Source organism: Protopterus annectens, chromosome 12.part0 (assembly GCF_019279795.1).
Source record: "Protopterus annectens isolate FY-2018-M chromosome 12.part0, PAN1.0, whole genome shotgun sequence".
In the NCBI taxonomy this organism is placed as follows: Eukaryota; Metazoa; Chordata; order Ceratodontiformes; family Protopteridae; genus Protopterus; species Protopterus annectens.
The window spans coordinates 1,155,753,102-1,155,771,781 of NC_056746.1; the positions used below are offsets into that span (position 1 = coordinate 1,155,753,102).

At 39.9% G+C, this 18,680-nt stretch overlaps 1 protein-coding gene across 2 annotated transcripts in view; it reads right to left on the bottom strand.

The window, feature by feature from the left end:
- Positions 1-268: 268 nt before the first annotated feature.
- ACSS2 (acyl-CoA synthetase short chain family member 2) overlaps positions 269-18,680 on the bottom strand; it is an 822,457-nt gene continuing 804,045 nt past the window's right edge. Inside the window, exon 18 of one of the 2 annotated variants that reach the window (XM_044090187.1) lies at positions 269-3,882. In XM_044090187.1, coding sequence (XP_043946122.1) covers positions 3,752-3,882 — 131 coding nt within the window. In that variant the 3' untranslated portion in view covers positions 269-3,751. The remainder of the gene's footprint in view (positions 3,883-18,680) is intronic. The other variant, XR_006367143.1, reaches the window with a different exon arrangement.

Below are 18,680 nucleotides of genomic sequence, written 5' to 3' on the forward strand. Positions count from 1 at the left end.
TCTCACCAGAAGCACAGCCACTGACTGAATTTTTACATTCAAAATTCAGTTTGGAGATGAACAATAATCAAGCAATATCAACCACAAAATCTGGTACTACGATTGACGCAGTACTTCCTAGATACTCAGATGACTTACGATCAATAATTTATCTGTCATATTTCATTTATTATAAACCAATAGTATTTTTAAACTATGAATTAAATTATGAACAAATGAAAACTTCGGAATAGAAATGATTTTTTATGAACTTTTTACATTTTCACTTTAACTTATGTAAATAATTTCTCTCCTTGTGTATCATATTATTTATGTCACATGGTATGCGATCTACATTAATAATAGCTTTTATATTTATGTATCATATTCTGTATAATATTTTGCGGATTATATCATATGCATTATAGATTTCAAGCAGTTGTATGTCAATTTTAATAACATTTAAATAATTTATTAATGTTTTACATTTTCTCTTTAACCTGTGTAAATTCTTTCTCTCGTTGTGTACCATATTATTTACGTCACATGGTATTTAATTTCTATTAATACTAACTTTTGTATTTATGTATCGTATTTTGTATAATATTTTGTGGATCATATTGTGTATTATAGATTTCAAACAATTGTATGTCAATTTTAATTACATTTAAATAGCAATTACATGTAAATAAATCATTCCAGCTACCATAATCTGACTGTTCCACTCCTTCATTTATAATACTATTTGCTTTCCTTGGCACTTCCTTACAGAAGTTTCACTTCTAAAGTGCATGGCGACCATGCACAAATTTTTAATTTAAAATCAAGGTTATATGTTACTATATAATGGTATCTGACTGTGAGGATAACATTAGAGCTTAAATGAACCTCAAACTTGAAAAGACTTTTGACAAATTTAGACAATGGTCTGCAAAACTGTGACATCATATTCACTGTAGACTGATTAAATACATATAGAAAATAATCAGAAATATCCCACTTAACTCTTTCTGTACCCAAAATTTCATTGTGGGCTCTTAAATTTAGTACCTATAGCAAACCACTTCTGGGTGTTCTGTTTCTGTCCTTTAACAGAATAAAGAGACTAGGTGAATACATACAAATGAAGCTTAACAGCAAACTAATGTTGAAGAAGCATTACTAGGCACATAAAGTGCAGAAAAGAACACATAACTCTTTGTGCATACTACAAATAGAGAATTCACACTGGCCTTAAAACTGAACAGGGGATCTTTGAAAAAAAGTTGTATAACAGAAGCAAGTACCTGAATTACTTAGATAAATTACTAAAAATTCAGAGGACTTGACATGATAAAAATACTGAAAGCAGAAATGCATGCAACACAAACTATCAGAAACAACATGCCACTAATTTACAACACTATCTGGAACGAAGGAGGGTGGGATTTTAAAGTTTACAAGTGCATCTAAAACATGCAGTTAATAATTAGGGATTTCTATAATGGAGTTTCTGTTAAAGTAGAAAGAAATTAAGCAAAAATTGGGGATGGCATGATATGCAGGGTGAAACAATATAGTTAGAGCTACCCAAAACCCTAAATGGGAAAAGGAAGGAGCCATTATCTGCTGCCGTAAACATTCTGTGTCATCTCTGTGAAGCACTGTCTGTAAAATAAGATGGAACGACATGTCAGACTTTACAGTATTTAGTTAGACAATGCAGCCCCCAGATATAGGCAGTCTGCTGGCTCCACTTTTTTGTTCTCTGACCACTACTAAGATACAGTTCAGAGGGACATGACTGGTTGTTTGGTAATGCATGCATGAATAACTTGTCTGCTTGAGTAAGGCATACATGGATAGCCATGTCATGTAGGTCCAAGAACACTAGACATTGAAGTCAGGCACATTTATGCTCCCCAATATTTTCAGTGAGTGACTTAAATAGCAAGTGAACTTCCATTAATGGTCCAGTTGCCAAAGCTCTGATGGCAGCTTTTAGTGGTATAAACAGAAGTTGCCTCTCTGGAGCAATAAACATACTATTTTTGTGGTTGACTCTTTAAATGATCCCACCAATGTATCCAGTGCTCTACAGACATTAATCAAAATACATAGTATTACAATTCTACAGCCAGTACAATATGCTCTCTTGAACAGCTAGCCGTATATGTGGCTGCATCACAACAACAACGCCAGCAGTCCACTCCTAACAGTGAACACACCTGAAACAAAAGAGCAGAGCTGCCATAAAACAATACCTAATTCAATGCTCATTAATAGTGCTTCAATTTCTTTAGACCTAAAAAAGTCTTACAGATGACAAACATGCAGATTACAAAAACAACAGCATATGCTATCACTTCCGCAACTAGTAAACAGCTGTATAACACAATTCAGCTAAGAAGTACCATCTGCAGTGAAGTCACTGGTCTCCAAATTAATACTTAACTATAGGTCATTTAAAGCTAAAATAGAATCAAACTCTTAAAACATGCATTTTGATTAGAATCATTATAACTAGCTAGTAATATTTTATGTTTGCTCTGCCCTAAAGTGGTAGAGAGGCAATCATACTAATGTGATTTTATTTTTCGGCCATGGTTTCATTTTTCTACAATGCAATACATCCTCCATATTATGAAATTACATGACATTGCCTAGCCCCTCACTTCAACATGGTATCTCCACTGAGTCAGAATGGCAGTCCTCTGAATTAGCACTTCCTTTGAACATGTCAGAAGACATGCTCAAAGTGTTAGCAGATCCTTTCAAATGACTTGCTTTGACATGTTTTAGTTGCAAAATCCTAAACAAGTCACTATGGTCCTTTTCTTGATTAAACACAAAACAATGGTCAAAGCACTTTCTTCTGTAAAACTTCTAAATGCCTTCATTGCAGGTACTCCTCTCCTAAAATAACAGTAATAAGTGTAAAATTCTCTGTCATTCTATGCCACCCGTATAAAAAAAAAAAAAAAAAAACACTTGGTGGGAGTGCTTACTGGATTGGGTTAATAACAAATGCTGCAAAAATATTCTGAAAGGAAACAATGCAAACTTTCATGGAAGGCCAAAATGGTGTGCACAGACAACATAATCAAGTGGTGCTCTATGAGTTAGACTAAAGGAACATTAAAGAACTTTGTGTTGAGAGAAACCTGACATCTGTACAGTGCTGTCTTTTAAAAACTGGAATGGGGAGAGGAGTATTTAAAGAGAGAGTGAAGGGAGGAATGAGGTAGACTTCATTAAGCATTATCTCCTAATTCATGTATGTAGCTAACAATAAAAAATCTTCTGTTAAAATTACATCAATCACTGACCACCATTAATATCAAAGTTGAAACAACCCAAATCTGGAAACAAGACTACAGTAGAGTAAGATAGGTATTATCAATTAAAAAAATATAGTGTTTTGCTCTAATTCTAGTTAGCTGGCCAGATACTGAAGTGTAACAAAATGTGGATTTCTTTTTAAGATGTAATATAATGCAACAACATACAAACAGCATGTTGACATAAAAACAGGATGATAATGCACTAAATTTTAGAGAAATTAAATATTTTAACGTACTTGTTTTACAGTTCCAGCCAGCTGTACAGAAAATCTAATATAAGCACACAACTCGAGTAGCAGTTTCAATTTTGTTTGATTTGTAAGTGCTTTATCTTAATCTCTTCATAACAATGAACACTTAAAAATACATCTCTACTACCAAATAATCAAATACTTGTTTGTTAATGTCTATGATTCATGAATCTAACTTTCTAGAAATGGATTAGACAATCAGACATTAAACATTTGACATCGACTGGTAAATAACTGGTCTACTACAGCTGGATCTGCAAGAGTTGACGTATCTCCAAGGTCCTTCTCATTCCTGGCTATTTTTCTTAACACTCTTCTCATAATTTTACCTAAGGAGAAAATGCGATACTTTTAAAAATTATTCTAGACACAAAATGTATTCTAGCTTTACAGCTGAACAGCAATGCAAAAGAAAAGCTACTAGGCCTCCTTCACTTGATAAAGAGGGCATGTATAGGGGTGCAAGTTCAAACACACACTTAAAGAATTCTTAAATAACAGCAACTGTGAACAGTATGACTTAATTTGGTAAAGTCCAGTTGTTTTATCAATAACTACTGTATGTAGTACAACACAGCGGTTAAGATCTTGGGCTAAAAAGTAAAGCATCTGAGTCTGAATGTCTCTGGCTCCCCTTTCAATATATAATGATCCTCAGCGTATTACGTAACTTACTTATGATTCCGGACCACCTGAAAAAGGTATTTGTGTCTTTGTGGGTTATTCCCAGTAATCAGAAAATAAATAAATGATTACAGTACTTCAAATGCTGATTGTTCGAAATCAGCAAAAACAACAGGACAAAGTCACAAAAAATAAAGCAAAAACCACAAATGTGACAAAAACAAGATGCATTCATTAAGCTGCACTCCCCACTAAAGCTAGCTATTTTAGCGATAATAGTGAATTAAACACACCTAAAAAGCTAATAACTGTTAAGCCACAATTCCAAAAATCAGTGAACTCATACCCTTCACCCTTCTGTGCTTTGCTTTGTTCTTATTTACTGACTCCATTCTTCCACACTTCTGTATGCTCAACTTTGCCCTCAACTACCACAGTGTGAATCTGTTTTCAATTCTGGTCCATTATCATACCTCTCAACCTGCAATCATAAAACATCTGGACAAAAGCCCATGAAAAATAGGTACAACTGGCCAAAAATGTGTACGCTGATTAACATAACATTTGCATACATAATTATGCAACCACACCCACTACAATGGAATTGTGGGATACGCCTTTTAAACTCAAACAGAACAGAAACAATATTAAAGAGAAAATAAACAGAATAACAATAGTGTTTTTTATTCATTTTTGAACTTGTATCAAACTTTGAACTTGTGCACAAGGCAATTAAAAAAACAGTGAAAATTAAGAAAATGGTCATTGTCAGTCTGTACCTCCCCAACCTCTACCCAAATGGAAAAGCCAGGTATCAAAGCCTAAAGTCTGATATCAAGCACTTTCACTTGGTGATTAAGTAATTCCACAGCCACATGTTTTATTCCTCTGGAGGAAATATTTGCCTGGGATTTGAAGGCTGCTGGTGATGTAATCCTTTTGAATTTGTGAGATCAAGTGTTTTATAGGGCACAAGCCAGTCTATGGATGGACTTCTTTCCATTAGCATTGGCTACTAACAAACCAAGAAAAACAGAGATTAAGTGTACTTTCAGGATCAAACACTGCACTTTCCTGTAAGTTAAAATCACAGTACACAAGGATACTATGCTGATGTCATTGTTTACACAAGAGGTTACTACTGAGCTAGCCTAAATGAATCTAGATGCCTTGAACATAACTTGTCACAAACTTACCAAATATGCCATGAATTTAACAGACGGGAGTTAAAACACTCCATGTAGGACAGACTGGCCAGCATTGCACAGAAGGATGCAGTACAAACAACTAGGCAGGATTCACAAAGTGATCTATGGCAACAAACACAATCATCTAGAAAGTCAGCTCAACATACAGCACTCTTACTGTAAGGTGTCTCAACTCTCATATCTTTAAATAAATTGTTGTTTCTACCAATGAATTCTGTGAAAAAGTTCTGTATAATGATACAACAATACCAAAATTATGGGCTACACTCTTATCTATCATTCCCAAGCTGGTTATAGCTAATGGCTAATGGCCACAGTCAGTGGCTTAGCTAGAGTTTGTGCCACCTGAAGCTGTCTTTGAGTTTTCTGCCCCCCTATCCCACAAAATCATGGTCAAATGGGGCCCCCCATACACAGCTCCCCCCTGCAGCCATTCCAGTGTCCCATTACATGGCTATTTCTCCCCATTTACCATAAATACTAATATGCATGCTGCTTTACGCTTTACTTCAACAATGATTATTTGGAGTTCATTTAAAACTTTTATTTTAAAAGTTATAGCGAAACCACTTACAGGCATTTGCTAAACAAAGCAATACAGTCTCTCAATACGGCACTAAAACTTCTCTGCCATTGAAACCCACATTCAAAGAAAATGCATCTGGCCAGTGGTGGATAAAGTTTACCTTTGGGCTATTTTCAAATCATAGGCCCCTTGCACACATATTTAAATCCATGCAAATATCCATGTGTTCTTTGATTCACCTTTCTGATTGTTGTATAATGCAGCACACTTGTTACAGCATGTTTGAAATTTATTGTTTTGAACATTTTTGTAAGCAACGAAAGAAAATGTATGAACCAATAATGACAAAACTGCCCAATTCAGAACATTTCCATCATAAAAGTCTACTCAAACTTCTGTCATTACAATCTACCAATATCAGTAAATATGCACAATCTCTGGATATGTAAAAGCCATCTAAATAATTCCACATTAAAGGGATATGTAACTAATGAAGAGGTTGCTGCTAGCAACCAACTTTATAGGTTCTTGACATTTAACTTTAGGCCATGGCTCTGGCACCAGTTATCGCTTCTGTGAGGCCCCTTCTTCTGATATCTGTGTCAGATGCAAACTTTGTCAGCCATAACCCCTGTGTTTTTGTTGTACTTCAAAAAAAGTAGATGCAACACAACAGTGGACCAGGGACTGAGGGACACCACTTGTGACACTGCTTTGAGTCTGACATGGCTCCATGGCTCCAGCAACTAGCCAGTTTGTAACCCATCTGTGATGTGGGTTTACATCTTCAAGCCTGAGTTTTTGATACCTGGCTAAGATTAAACAGCTGTCCTAACTGCGGGTTTAATTCTCATTTGAGTTCATGGGAGCACACAGCCCGGGACACCATCTGGTCCCATGATGCTGTGGTTTTTTTTTGAGAGCAGAGCAGTTCTCTGGGTTGCGGAGATGTTTGGGGCTACAATCCTTTGTTGTAGAGCTTGTTTATGGCTGGGGTTCACCAGACTGGACGCTTGCCTTTGGTATTTTATTGTTTCATTTCTACACATAAAGTCCCTGTTGCCCTTGAAGAATAAACTGCCTATGTTACATTAAAAATGATAAGTTAGTAATACTGTAATAGGGAATGGATGGCAAACTGAAAACAGGTTCATAGTTACTAGGTATCTTCTCCAAAGGAGGACATTCTCAGGACTGCAGCATCCACCTCTTTTAAAGTACAACACAGTGCAGCATCAGCAATCCATCTACATACTGTGGGAGTAGGACCCACAGCCTTCTGCATCAAAAGCAAGTATACTACCTGTTGTACTGCTAACAATGCAAACAGACTTGGTATAAGTAGCAGTAAACTTCTCTTCCCCTGAAGCTCTCAGCTCCTTGTAAAATCCACTTGGCACTCAACTATATCTCTCACGTTTGCAACACAGGAAATCTGGATTGGGGGGGGGAGGAACAAAAGCTCAAAACCATGGAAACATTTTAAACATTGCTTGTATAATCTTAGAAAGTTGCTAGAATAAAAGGTTTTGTTACCATACATTTCCTGAAAGATAAGAAGACTGAAACTTAAATGGCTATCATTTACATGAATTCGGTTCTTACTGATTTGCCAGAAAACCACACATTTTATGTGTTAGGAACAGACCAAAAGTATAAGCCAAACATTCCAGACATTCTGTGAAAATCTGGACAGTTGAGAGCTACGGACTCAACTCCCTGAATCACAAGTGGTGGTATGGGTAGAGAATTCAGGCTCTTGTTTCTTGTACCTAAAGTACAGGGTTTGAGCCTGAGTAACACTAACCATTAGGTATACCTGACTGGGCATTTTATACACACGCAACACACATGCAGCAAAATGGAATTACACACGCACACACATGCAGCAAAATGGAATTGGCACACACAAGCAGCAAAATGGAACTGGCACACACTAATTACTTGCAGCAAAATGGAATTGACACACACTAATTACTAGCAGCAAAATGGAATTGGCACACACTAATTACTAGCAGCAAAATGGATATGGCACATGCTAATTACTAGCAGGAAAATGGAATTGGCACACACTAATAGCAGGAAAGTATGATTGGCACACACTAATTACTACGCAACAAACTCATACACACACACACACACACACACACACACACACACACACACACACACACTCACACTCTTGGTGAACAAGAAGCAGCAAAATGAAATGAGTGACAGCAGATCAGCACACACTAATTACTAAGCAGCAAATTCACACACACACCCCTTGATGAACAATAAGAAGCAGTAAAAGCAAAATGACATAAGCGACAGTAGCAAACTATGATCGACACACACTAATTACTTAGCAGCAAACTCCTCTTACTTGGAGAACAGCAATAATGATCGTCTCACACTAAGAAAACTTTACTTTGTGAACTGGTGAATAATAAGAACTCCCCTATACTGTATTTTAAAATGATGTGGGTGGACGACACATAGACATGATGCGGGCGACTGAACCAGAAGAACAGGTCGTGATGATACAGGACTTTTCTTAAAGAAGAACACCCTTAAAAACAGGTATTTTTAATTAAACTAATACAAGTCCCAAAAGTGTTGCCCAGGGAGGGCTGCCCCTCTCACCCCCCCCCCTCCAGCTATCTGGTCATAGTCGATTAGGATTGCTGAATCTTACACTAAGGCACTGTACGAGCACATCCACTCATGTATGAATTGTGCCATTCGAAATAGAATTAAGACGCTCTCCTTCAAAAAAAGGAAGCCAATCTGGTTGTCCCCTGCCATAAACAAACTATATCACAGAAGGAAGAAACTGTTGCAGAAAAGAGGAAAATCCTAGGATGCAAAAATCTCCCTTGCCAGCCTCAGTAAGAAGCTGAGATCCCTCATAAAATCCTCCAAAGCTAGTTATAAAAATAAAATTGAAAAAGATTCCAAGGCCAACCACAAGGCATTCTATAGTTATGTCAAGAATCTAAATGGCAATGCTCAGATCTGCTCTGAGCTACAACAAAATGGGATTAAATATATTGATTCCAAGGATATTGCCAATTTCCTGGCAGATCGATTCAGTGCCAAATTCACTCCCCTCTCACCCCCTAAAGGGCTCATCTCAATACCAAAAGATTGCCAAACTCCAGTAATCACAGCCACGCAGGTAAAAAACACACTCTCCAAAGCTAAGAATACAGCATCCATTCGACCAGACGACATCCCGGGCTGTGTACTACATGAACTACAAAATGAACTGGCACCTCATCTAAGTGTCATGTTTAATCATAGCCTCACCTCAGACTACGTGCCCAATGAGTGGTGCACAGCTACAGTTATCCCACTCCACAAGGAAGGATCTACCTTGGATCCCGGGAACTATCGTGCCATCAGTCTGACAAGCCTGATCTACAAAGCCATCAAATTCATTATCATGGCACTTATAAACAAAGACATTGGCAACATTCAAACACGTAGATAAACTTAATAAGCTGGGCATTAATCTCTACATCACTCGATGGGTTGTCAATTGGCTTACTGACAGAACCCACACTGTAAAGTTCCAGCTCCAGACAAGTGACAAATGGAGTACCTCAGGGTTCAGTCCTGGGACTGCTCTTGTTTGGCATCTAATTCTCTGAAGTACAGGCCAGCACTAAGGGACTCTGGCTAACAAAGTTCGCAGATGACTGCAAACTAGGAGCCATTGCTGAATCCCCAAATGATGTGGATATTCTATAAAAATGCCTTACACAAACAGATGCTTGGTGCCAGAGCCATGGGCTCAAGCTCAATGCCAAGAAATGTATAGTTATCCCCTTTGGGAAAAATCATGTACCCATGAATTACCACATAAGTGGCAGTACACTAAACACTGAAAGTGTGATAAGAGACTTAGGGACACAGGTGGACAATGGTCTCACCTTCGATAACCACATCGCCACAACAGTCAGGAAATCCTTCTATGTGGTGCACCTCATCACTAAGGGCTTTTCATCCAGAAAAAAGGAGGTCATTGTCCCACTGTACTCATCCTTCATTAGACCCATTATAGAGTACAATGCCCCATTTGGTATGTACCTCACAAGACATCTGCAACAACTGGAAGGGCCACAAAAATACCTCACTAAAAGAATGGCAGGCCTAAAGCAGATGCCCTATGCTGACCGTCTAAAAAACTCCAGCTATACTCTGCCACATATCACCTATACAGAGGCGATCTCTGCTTTACATATAAGGTCATGTCAAACCCAGAGCTGTTGGACATGCTACACTTGAAGAAATTCCAATCCCTCAGAGACACACGCTCCAGGGATCTAAACCTGGTCATCACAATGAGCAAAACATGCTGGAGGGATAGGTTCCTGACCCAGAGACTCCCCGTACACTGGAAAAGACTGCCCATACATGTCAAGCTGAGAGCCTCTTTGGCCCTCTTCAAAAGGAACCTTGACGATTGGATGGGAGATAGGAAATTCACCCCGGGGATCACGTCAGTCACCCTGCTAGTTAGGGGACCAGGAAAGTAAATATACTGGGAAGAAATAGCCATGGAATTGTTATGGCTAGGCTTGTATAGGTCCTATGGCTGATAGCCTAGTACCAACCTATGAATCTATGAATGACTAATCATACAGTAAAATAAGTGCTTCAGCTGCATCTAACTAGTATATAAGCGTTTTCTGTTTTTTTTTTTTTTTTTTTACCTTGAGTTGGAGGAAGTCAAGCCACCAGAGATAAATTTTCTCATTCTCTGTCCTGACAGACTGTTCATGTCCTGAGTGGGTCTGGGTCTCTGGGGTCTGGGATTCCAGGAGTTGCAGCAGATGCTGGGTGGAGCGGTCCGGACCGGACTCTGCACTGCAGAAAGTACAACTTGAAATTGCTCCTTCTTGGCTGGCTGCCAGTGGCAGAATGCAGAAGTTTAGTTAACTTATTAAATATTAAAACAGTTGGGCTGTGGTGGTGCAGCAGTTAGCGTTGTCATCTCACAGCAAGAGGTTCTCCCGTTCGATTCTTGGCTGGAGCGCCTTCTGTGTGGAGTTTGCATGTCTTCCCCAGGTTGAATGACATCTAAAGACATGCAGGTAGGTGTGTCCGTGAATGGGTGTGCCTTCTTTGAAGGTTGGGCATCGGGCTGGCAACTCAGCACCATAAAAATCCACTGCAATCATTAGTGGACCAGAGTTCTGCTGTGGCGACCCCTAATCGGGAAAAAGAGAGAGAAGACATTAAATATTAAAACAGCTTTAATTACAGCTCCTTCACTTCACTTGCTATGTACTGCTGCTGCCTGCTGCTGTGCGCTGCCACCCGTCCCTGCCTGCAATTCTAAATCCAGTCCATACCACAAACATTCAATATCGACTATGAACATATGTTAAAAAAAAAAAAAGGGTAAACATTAACACACAGACACAGTCTGTGCCTCAGCAGAATTCCGACAGTCTCCCTCACGAAGCTGACATCTTCACACATGCCCCTGCACATGATGACGTCAGCAACAACTTCAGCAAAAAAAAAAATAAATAAAAAAAAAACAGAAATTGAAGGGGCCACTCGGGCATTATTTAGCCCTCAAAACCGGTAAATACAGAGGAATTTGGTATGGTTGAGAGGTATGGTCATTATACTACACACACAAATCTGTTATGCAGCTGGCCCAGTGGCTTAGAGGGATAAACCCCTAACTACAGCCCAGATGACCGGAGTTTGATTAGGGCACAGGCATCTGAAGTAGATGGCAGGGAGGATGGGCATGCTTATCTGGTGAGATAAGCCATGTTGTCATATTTTCAAACCCTTGTGAAAGCCTGGACTTGCAATGAATACTGGGCTACTGATGTGGGAGGGCCAACCAGGAATGGTCACCCTAGGGCACAGGGTAGGCAGGTCCTTAGCAGGTTGCCCCTCATTGCTTGACCTAGCTTTCAACTGAAGACTTCAGTACGTGGGGGTAGGCCTAATAAAAGCCCTAATGCCTATGGCAGCATATGTAACACTGCTGGCTTCTGATTCCACTCCGCCTCCCAAATGTGAAAGCTCCACGATCCCTTCCCACGATACCTGTAATAGCCATTGCAGGGGGGATACCAGACAACAACCTGCAACACTCAACTTCCCTTCCCTATGTCAGAGTGGCACCAAGTAGGGTGGCAGCACTATGAGTGACGGTCAGGAACAACTGAAGCAAGACTCAAGCAGCTGATGGTCATCTGGGGGATAGCTAGGTAAAACAGCTGTTATATATTATTTTACAGTCTAAGAAAATCACAAAGACCACCTTTCTACACATTCTTTTAAAACATATTAGTTTGTGGTCTCTGGCTAATCTTCTTAAGCACTTCTTGAATATACAGAATTTGGCTAGGACTAAGGCAAACAATTAAGCCTTAGAGTGTTACAGGAAAACACCATCTTCACATGCACATAACCTCAATTGCAATTGCTCTTTTCTCCTTCTAAAATATACTCAGAGAAGTTATGTGGCCAGAAAGCACTCAGAACTATACCGATCCTATATTTGACTGCATTTCTATAATACGTTCCAAAGAATCTCCCATCTTTTTTGTTTACTTAAAGTCTTGCAGTTTTTTTGAAGAGAAATGTATCACAGCTGCACGATGCAGCATAGATATCATTCATTTTATAGTTTTTTGCTCTGTTCCTGTAAGCTTGGTGATGTCATCAGGGTGAATGTTCTCCATGGAGTATGTTGTTTGCAGGAGCCAAAACTCTGGTGTTAACTAGTAAGTCCATTGGGCACTTTTGGAATAAGTTACATCTGGCTGTTCATGGTAAATATTTAGATTTTTATTCTGTCACTATTAGCAGCATAAATAAGCATGTGAACCTACTTAGAAATTCTACAGCTCTCCATGTCACAAATCTGCTATTTTACAGTTTTACTCATAAAACAGAGTTTGCAGAGCAGCTGTAAGTTCTGTTGCAATCAAGCAGAAGAAAAGCTAGTTGTTCTGGCTGCACAGAAGAAGGATTCACTTTTGTTAAATGTATTCGAAAAATATAAATATCTTACTGTTGCTGTAATTCAGCCTTGAGACTAGGGGGGGAATGGTCATTACAGAAAGAGCACACCATGCAGATCATTGAACTGGTGAATAACAAATTTAAATGCATTACAGTGGCCATTTCCACTCCTGACCGTGGATCTGATATTCAGAAAGGGTGAAATTCATTCAGATGGTATGCGGTGAAAGGAAGTAATGATATTGCTTGCTCTTCTTTAAACACAGCCTATATTTTGGCTTTTGTGATTGTTCCTAATTATTATAATATTTAGCCTCCCTAATGAAAATCTTTAAGTTAAGTTAACAAGAAGGAGGTACAAAATTAAAAATCACAAAGGCCACCATTCTACATATTACAGGTGGAATATGTCATATATGTAATCCATAATATATTTTGCCTTTATATTATAAAAAATAAAGCCATATAAGTTTGCATAAAAAATGAGGTTTTGCAGCATTTCAAGTGATAACAGATAAAGAAAAATAAAGAGAAACATGGATAGCATTACTGAGAGCTGTGACTTTGGACTGAGAAAATTAAAACATATCTGTTTGTGACTCTGCACCTAAAATCACAACCTAGCTGTAGATTATAACCGAATATCTGAATTTGTTGTACAAAAAATTACTATAAAGTATCATATTATTTCAGTTATGTAAAACTGTACTTACAGTCTCCAACAATAGGCCTACAGGGCCACTAGAAAGTGCCAGGCCACAAAGTGCTTCATATTCTGTTTCTGTTTTGTACAATGTCATGGCTACTGCCTAAGGTTGTGGAATGTAGGCCATACCCAGAATCTATCTTCAATGCATTCACTGTGTTGTGTATACATAAAAAGTAATAAATCATATACATAACCCTCCAGAAATATTTTTCTTAATTTTTTTCAGTTTCCCTGGTCACGGTTACACTGAGCTCATTCAGGGGTAGAAGGTCCATTCTGTAGGAAGGAAAAGACTGCTTTAATTTTATGAAAGTATACATGAGCAACTGGAACTGGTGTTCCTAAAAGATTTGTTAATTTAGATGGCACATCATGTGTGTGTTACAAATCAGTCCCTTAGAAAGCAGTTGAGAAATCTGTTAGTAAATACATACTCATACTAATAGAAAGAACTGCTTCTGAGAAAAGTGTAGCAAAAGGAAAAGTATTAAAAAATGGGGACACTAGACTGTCTGTGGAAAATGATTATTCACTGCACCCCACGCAGAAGCGAAACAAGTTTATCCAGCAATCAGGGGATGTCAAGAGACAGGTATCAAACTCAACCTGCTCTATCAAGCTGTCTTCAGAATATTTTTTCCTGGAGGATCAAAGACATTTTGGATGCAGAACAAGCTACGGAGGAAACAAAAAATGTTAGCCAGCAATGAGTAAGCCAGTAGGATGACAGGGATTCTGCTTCTCAGTTTTCTGACAATAAGAAAGCCCATTAAGAGACTTTCCTAGTGAATCCTTTTACATTGTTACAATGGAAAATGACAGGAAAAAAAGCACAGGGACTAACTAAAAGAATAAGTAGTACCTTGGACTTAAACCAGAGACTGGTGCTAACAGAATGAAATAAGGAAGAAGACCAGTAACAAGGTGACATTAGTAAATTAGTGAATGAACTGTAAATCGTCAATCTCACTGCATATAGTTTAGACATGTGAACTGTGGCTCTGTATGAAGAAGTAGGTGAAAAAAAAAGACTAGAAACTTGCTGACTAAAGTCTCTTCAAGAGAAAGCCAAAGTCTTGCAGGACCTTAAACATACTGTTCTCTCTCCAGTCCCTAAAGTTCCAGAGGAATTATACTTCTAGGTCTGCTACTGTTTGCAGGCAACCCCCCATGCCTCTAAGATCAGAAAGGGTTGGAGGTAGGACCTTCTCCTTAGATTTCTCAAGATTTCTGTGGCCCAAAAGCCTCCTTTAGCTGCTAAGTCTGCGTCTTTTTGACAGTCCCTCCCCCCTTCTTTTAGACCAGGTTCCTTTGTTCCTTCGGTTCTTCCTTTGTCTTCCAAATTGGCATCTCATCACTTCAGATTCTTGGGTTCTTTCTATCATGTCAGGGTTACTTCATGGTATGGAAATCTCCCTCCTTTTTCAGGGATTCCTCAACCCTCTCTAGAGTAAATTTGTAATTTCCCAGAGGTTCTAGGGTCCCTGGTAAACCAAGGAATCATTCAACCTTTCCCCCCTTCCCAAGTGGGAAGGAGTTTTTATTCCAGGATGTTCCTGGTTCCACGAAAGGATGGCACTTGGAGATCTATTTTGGATCTCTCCCAGCTCAGCACCTTCCTCGAGGTCCCTTCTTTTCAGATGCAAACCTCTTCAAACTTTGTTTCCTTTTTTATTACCTCAGGCTTTTCTGGTGTCCTGGGATCTGAAAGATGCTTACCTTCATATCCCTATTCACCCTCTTTTCAAGATGTTTTTACGTTTCTCTGTGTCTTCCTTTCATTTTCCGCTCTTTGTTTTGCCCTTTGGCCTCTCTACTGCTGCAGGGGTATTCACAAAATGTCTAGCTCCTGTGATTGCCTTCTGCAAGCTCCAAGGCATTCAGATTTTTCCTTATCTAGATGACTGTTGCTTCAGGCACCTTCTCCCAGTCAACTGTCACAGGATCTGCAATTCACCATCTCTCTTCTTCAAATTCTGGGATTTACCATCAACTTCCAAACGTCCTGACTTCCTCTCAGGATCATGTGTATCTGGGATGCAGGATTCAGACGGTGCCAATGTTGGCCTCTCCTCCACCTCCAAATGTATTGTCATTGACAGTCTTCTTTCAGTCTCTTCTTCCTCTGACTGCTATGCCAGCCAGGGAGTTTCTTCTGGCCCTGGGATTCATGGCTTCTTCTATTCCAATGCTTCCTCTTGCCAGACTGCATATGTGGAAGTTCAATGGTACCTCAAGTCACTTTGGCTACAGCACTGTCACCCTCTGGATTTCAGTGTACCTCTCCTTCTCTGTCTCAAGAAGGAAACTGAGTGGTGGATTCAACAGTTTGCTCTCAACCCAGGTTGGCCCTTTCAGCCTCCAGTCCCTTCTCAAGGGACAGGGGGGTTCTCTTGGTCACCTGAAATTTCAGGGTCTTAGGCCTCCCCATCAGAAGTCAGATCATATCAACATCAAAGAGATGAAAGCGCTGATTCTGGCCCTTCAGGCTTTTCACTACATGTTCACTCCAGGCCTCTTGAAGGTATACACAGACAACCATACAGTGAAGTGGTATGTTCAACAAGCAGGGGAGCACGAAAACTTATCTCCTCTGCAGGATGGCTTTTCAGGCTTAGGAAGTGGCTCTCACTTAACAGTTAACCCTTCAGGCAGTGTATACTCCTTCAGAACACAATCTAGTGGCAGAGTCTCTGAGCAGGTCCAAAACACAGGCTCAGGAACGGATGCTTCACAGAGATGTGTTCCTGTACTTTGTCCATCCATGAGGTATTCCTCAGGTAAATCTTTTACCTCCCTTCTGAACAGGCTTCCACTCTTCTGTTCCAGAGTGCCATGCCATCTACTGTGGAAGATGGACAACCTTTTCTTTTCTTGGAAGGGGGTGTTTCTTTATGCCCTCCCTCCTCTTCTTCTACTTCCAAGAGTCCCCAAAAATCATGCTAGTGACTCCCTTTTAACCAAGACAGTACTGGTCCCCTCTTCTTAATGCATCTGGCCAAGAGCAACCATCACAAGTTACCTCACTGGTTGGACCTCCTCACACAGGACAAGGAGTCTCTTATCCATCTCTACTCGTCCACTCTGCAACTGACAATATGAGTGATAAGGTTTTGATCCCTTTCAGGCACCTCTTTTCTGAGGACGTGCTCCAGGTTTTACAGGAGGCAAGGAGACCCTCAAACAGAAAATCTTATATGTCTAAATGGAAAAGATTTTCAGTCTGGTGCCATGCCCGTAGCCAGGACCTTTTTTTTAATGGAGGTCCTCTGGTCTTCTCTTATTTGTCTGAGTTGCTGTAGCCTGGCTTGGTCTATTCTTCTGTGAAGGTCCATTTGTCAGCCATTTCTGCTTGTCTGCCACCGAAACCTCCTCTGACTTCTCAATTTAAGATCAAATAATTTTTCAAAGGTGTCCAGCAAATTAGGCCTCCAAGAAAACCTGTTCCTACTCCCCGGGACCTTAATTTTGATTTGGAAAAATTGACTCAGGCTCCTTTTGAGCCTGCAGATTCTGCTTCTTTGCAATATTGTACCTGGAAAACAGTTTTGTTGCTGGCTCTTACTTCTGCTCGGAGGGTTTCTGAGCTTCAGGACCTTATGGCCATTCCTCCTTTTTTGTTTGTTTGTTTTTTTAAAGGGACAGGGTGTCCCTTCGTACTTATTCTTCTTTTATGCCCAACATAGTAAATGAGTTGTCCTTGAATCAATCGGTACAACTCCCTTCCTTTTTTACTTCTCCTCAGTCTGCTAGTGAGAGGGTCCTGGATACCTTGGATTTGCACAAACAGCTCAGGTACTATTCGGATAAATCTAGGACTATTCATAAGTCTGATCAAGTTTTGGTTTCCTTTCATCCCAGGTCTTTGGGTTTGGCTGTTTCTAAGCAAGCCATCTCTCCTGGATATCTAAGGCCATTTCCTTTTGTTATTCCTTTCATGGCAAATCTCTGCTTCTGTTAGAGCTCATTTCACTAGGGCTGTTTTGTCTTCTGGTGCCTTCTTAAAGGAGTTGGACACCAATTCCATCCTTGAAGCTGCTACTTGGTCTTCCATCCATACCTTTACTAAGCATACACTCCACATCTTGAGCAAGCAAATCAGAAATCTTGTAAAGTCCTCTAAGGCTACTTATGAGACTAAATTAGCTTCCCTAGCTAAAGACAACCATAAAGCATTCTTTAGCTATGTCTGAAACCTAAAAGGGAAAGCACAGCTGTGTGGCGAACATATAGTGGATAATACCACTCACACTGAACCTGAGGAAACTGCCAACCTGCTAGCTGACAGATTTGGCAATAACTTCACCCCCCCATCCCCACCAGCCATACCTCAAAGCATTCCTGACACCAGTCCTCTACTTAGCATCTCAAAAGAACAGGTTATAACACGGCTTCTATGGGACCAGATAACATCCCAGGTTGTTTACCAAACAATCTAAAACAAGACCTAGCAGAACCACTTGGCACCCTCTTTAACCATAGCCTGAGCACTGGATTTGTTCCGGCAGAGTGGAGAACAGCAACAGTGATCCCTTTGCACAAAGGGGGTCCATCAACTGACCCAGGAAACTATTGCCCCGTAAGCCTAACCAATCCTATCTGCACGTCCATGGACAGAATCATCATGGACCTTATCATCAAGGACAGGAGACCTTCAAACTCCTGACCTGACCCAGTTTGGTTTTTCAAGGGTAGTTCTTGATTATTAAACCTGGTGGACTTCTTTGAGAATGTCACCAAAGCCCTGGATGAGGGAAAAGCCGTACACACCACCTATCTTGATTTAGCCAAGGCTTTTAACGCAATCCCCACTGTGGGATCATTGAGAAATTCTCCCAGCTGGGGATAAACCCATACATCACTAGATGGGTAACCAATTGGCTCACAGACAGAACGCACACTGTCAAAGTTGGGGAGTCCACCTCCACCAGTACACCAGTTACCAGTGGGGTACCACAAGGATCTGTGCTGGGTCCTCTACTGTTTGAAATCTATTTCTTTGTGGTCCAGGCAAAAGTAGATGGCCTGTGGCTCACCAAGTTTGCAAATGACTCCAAACTAGGCACAATCATT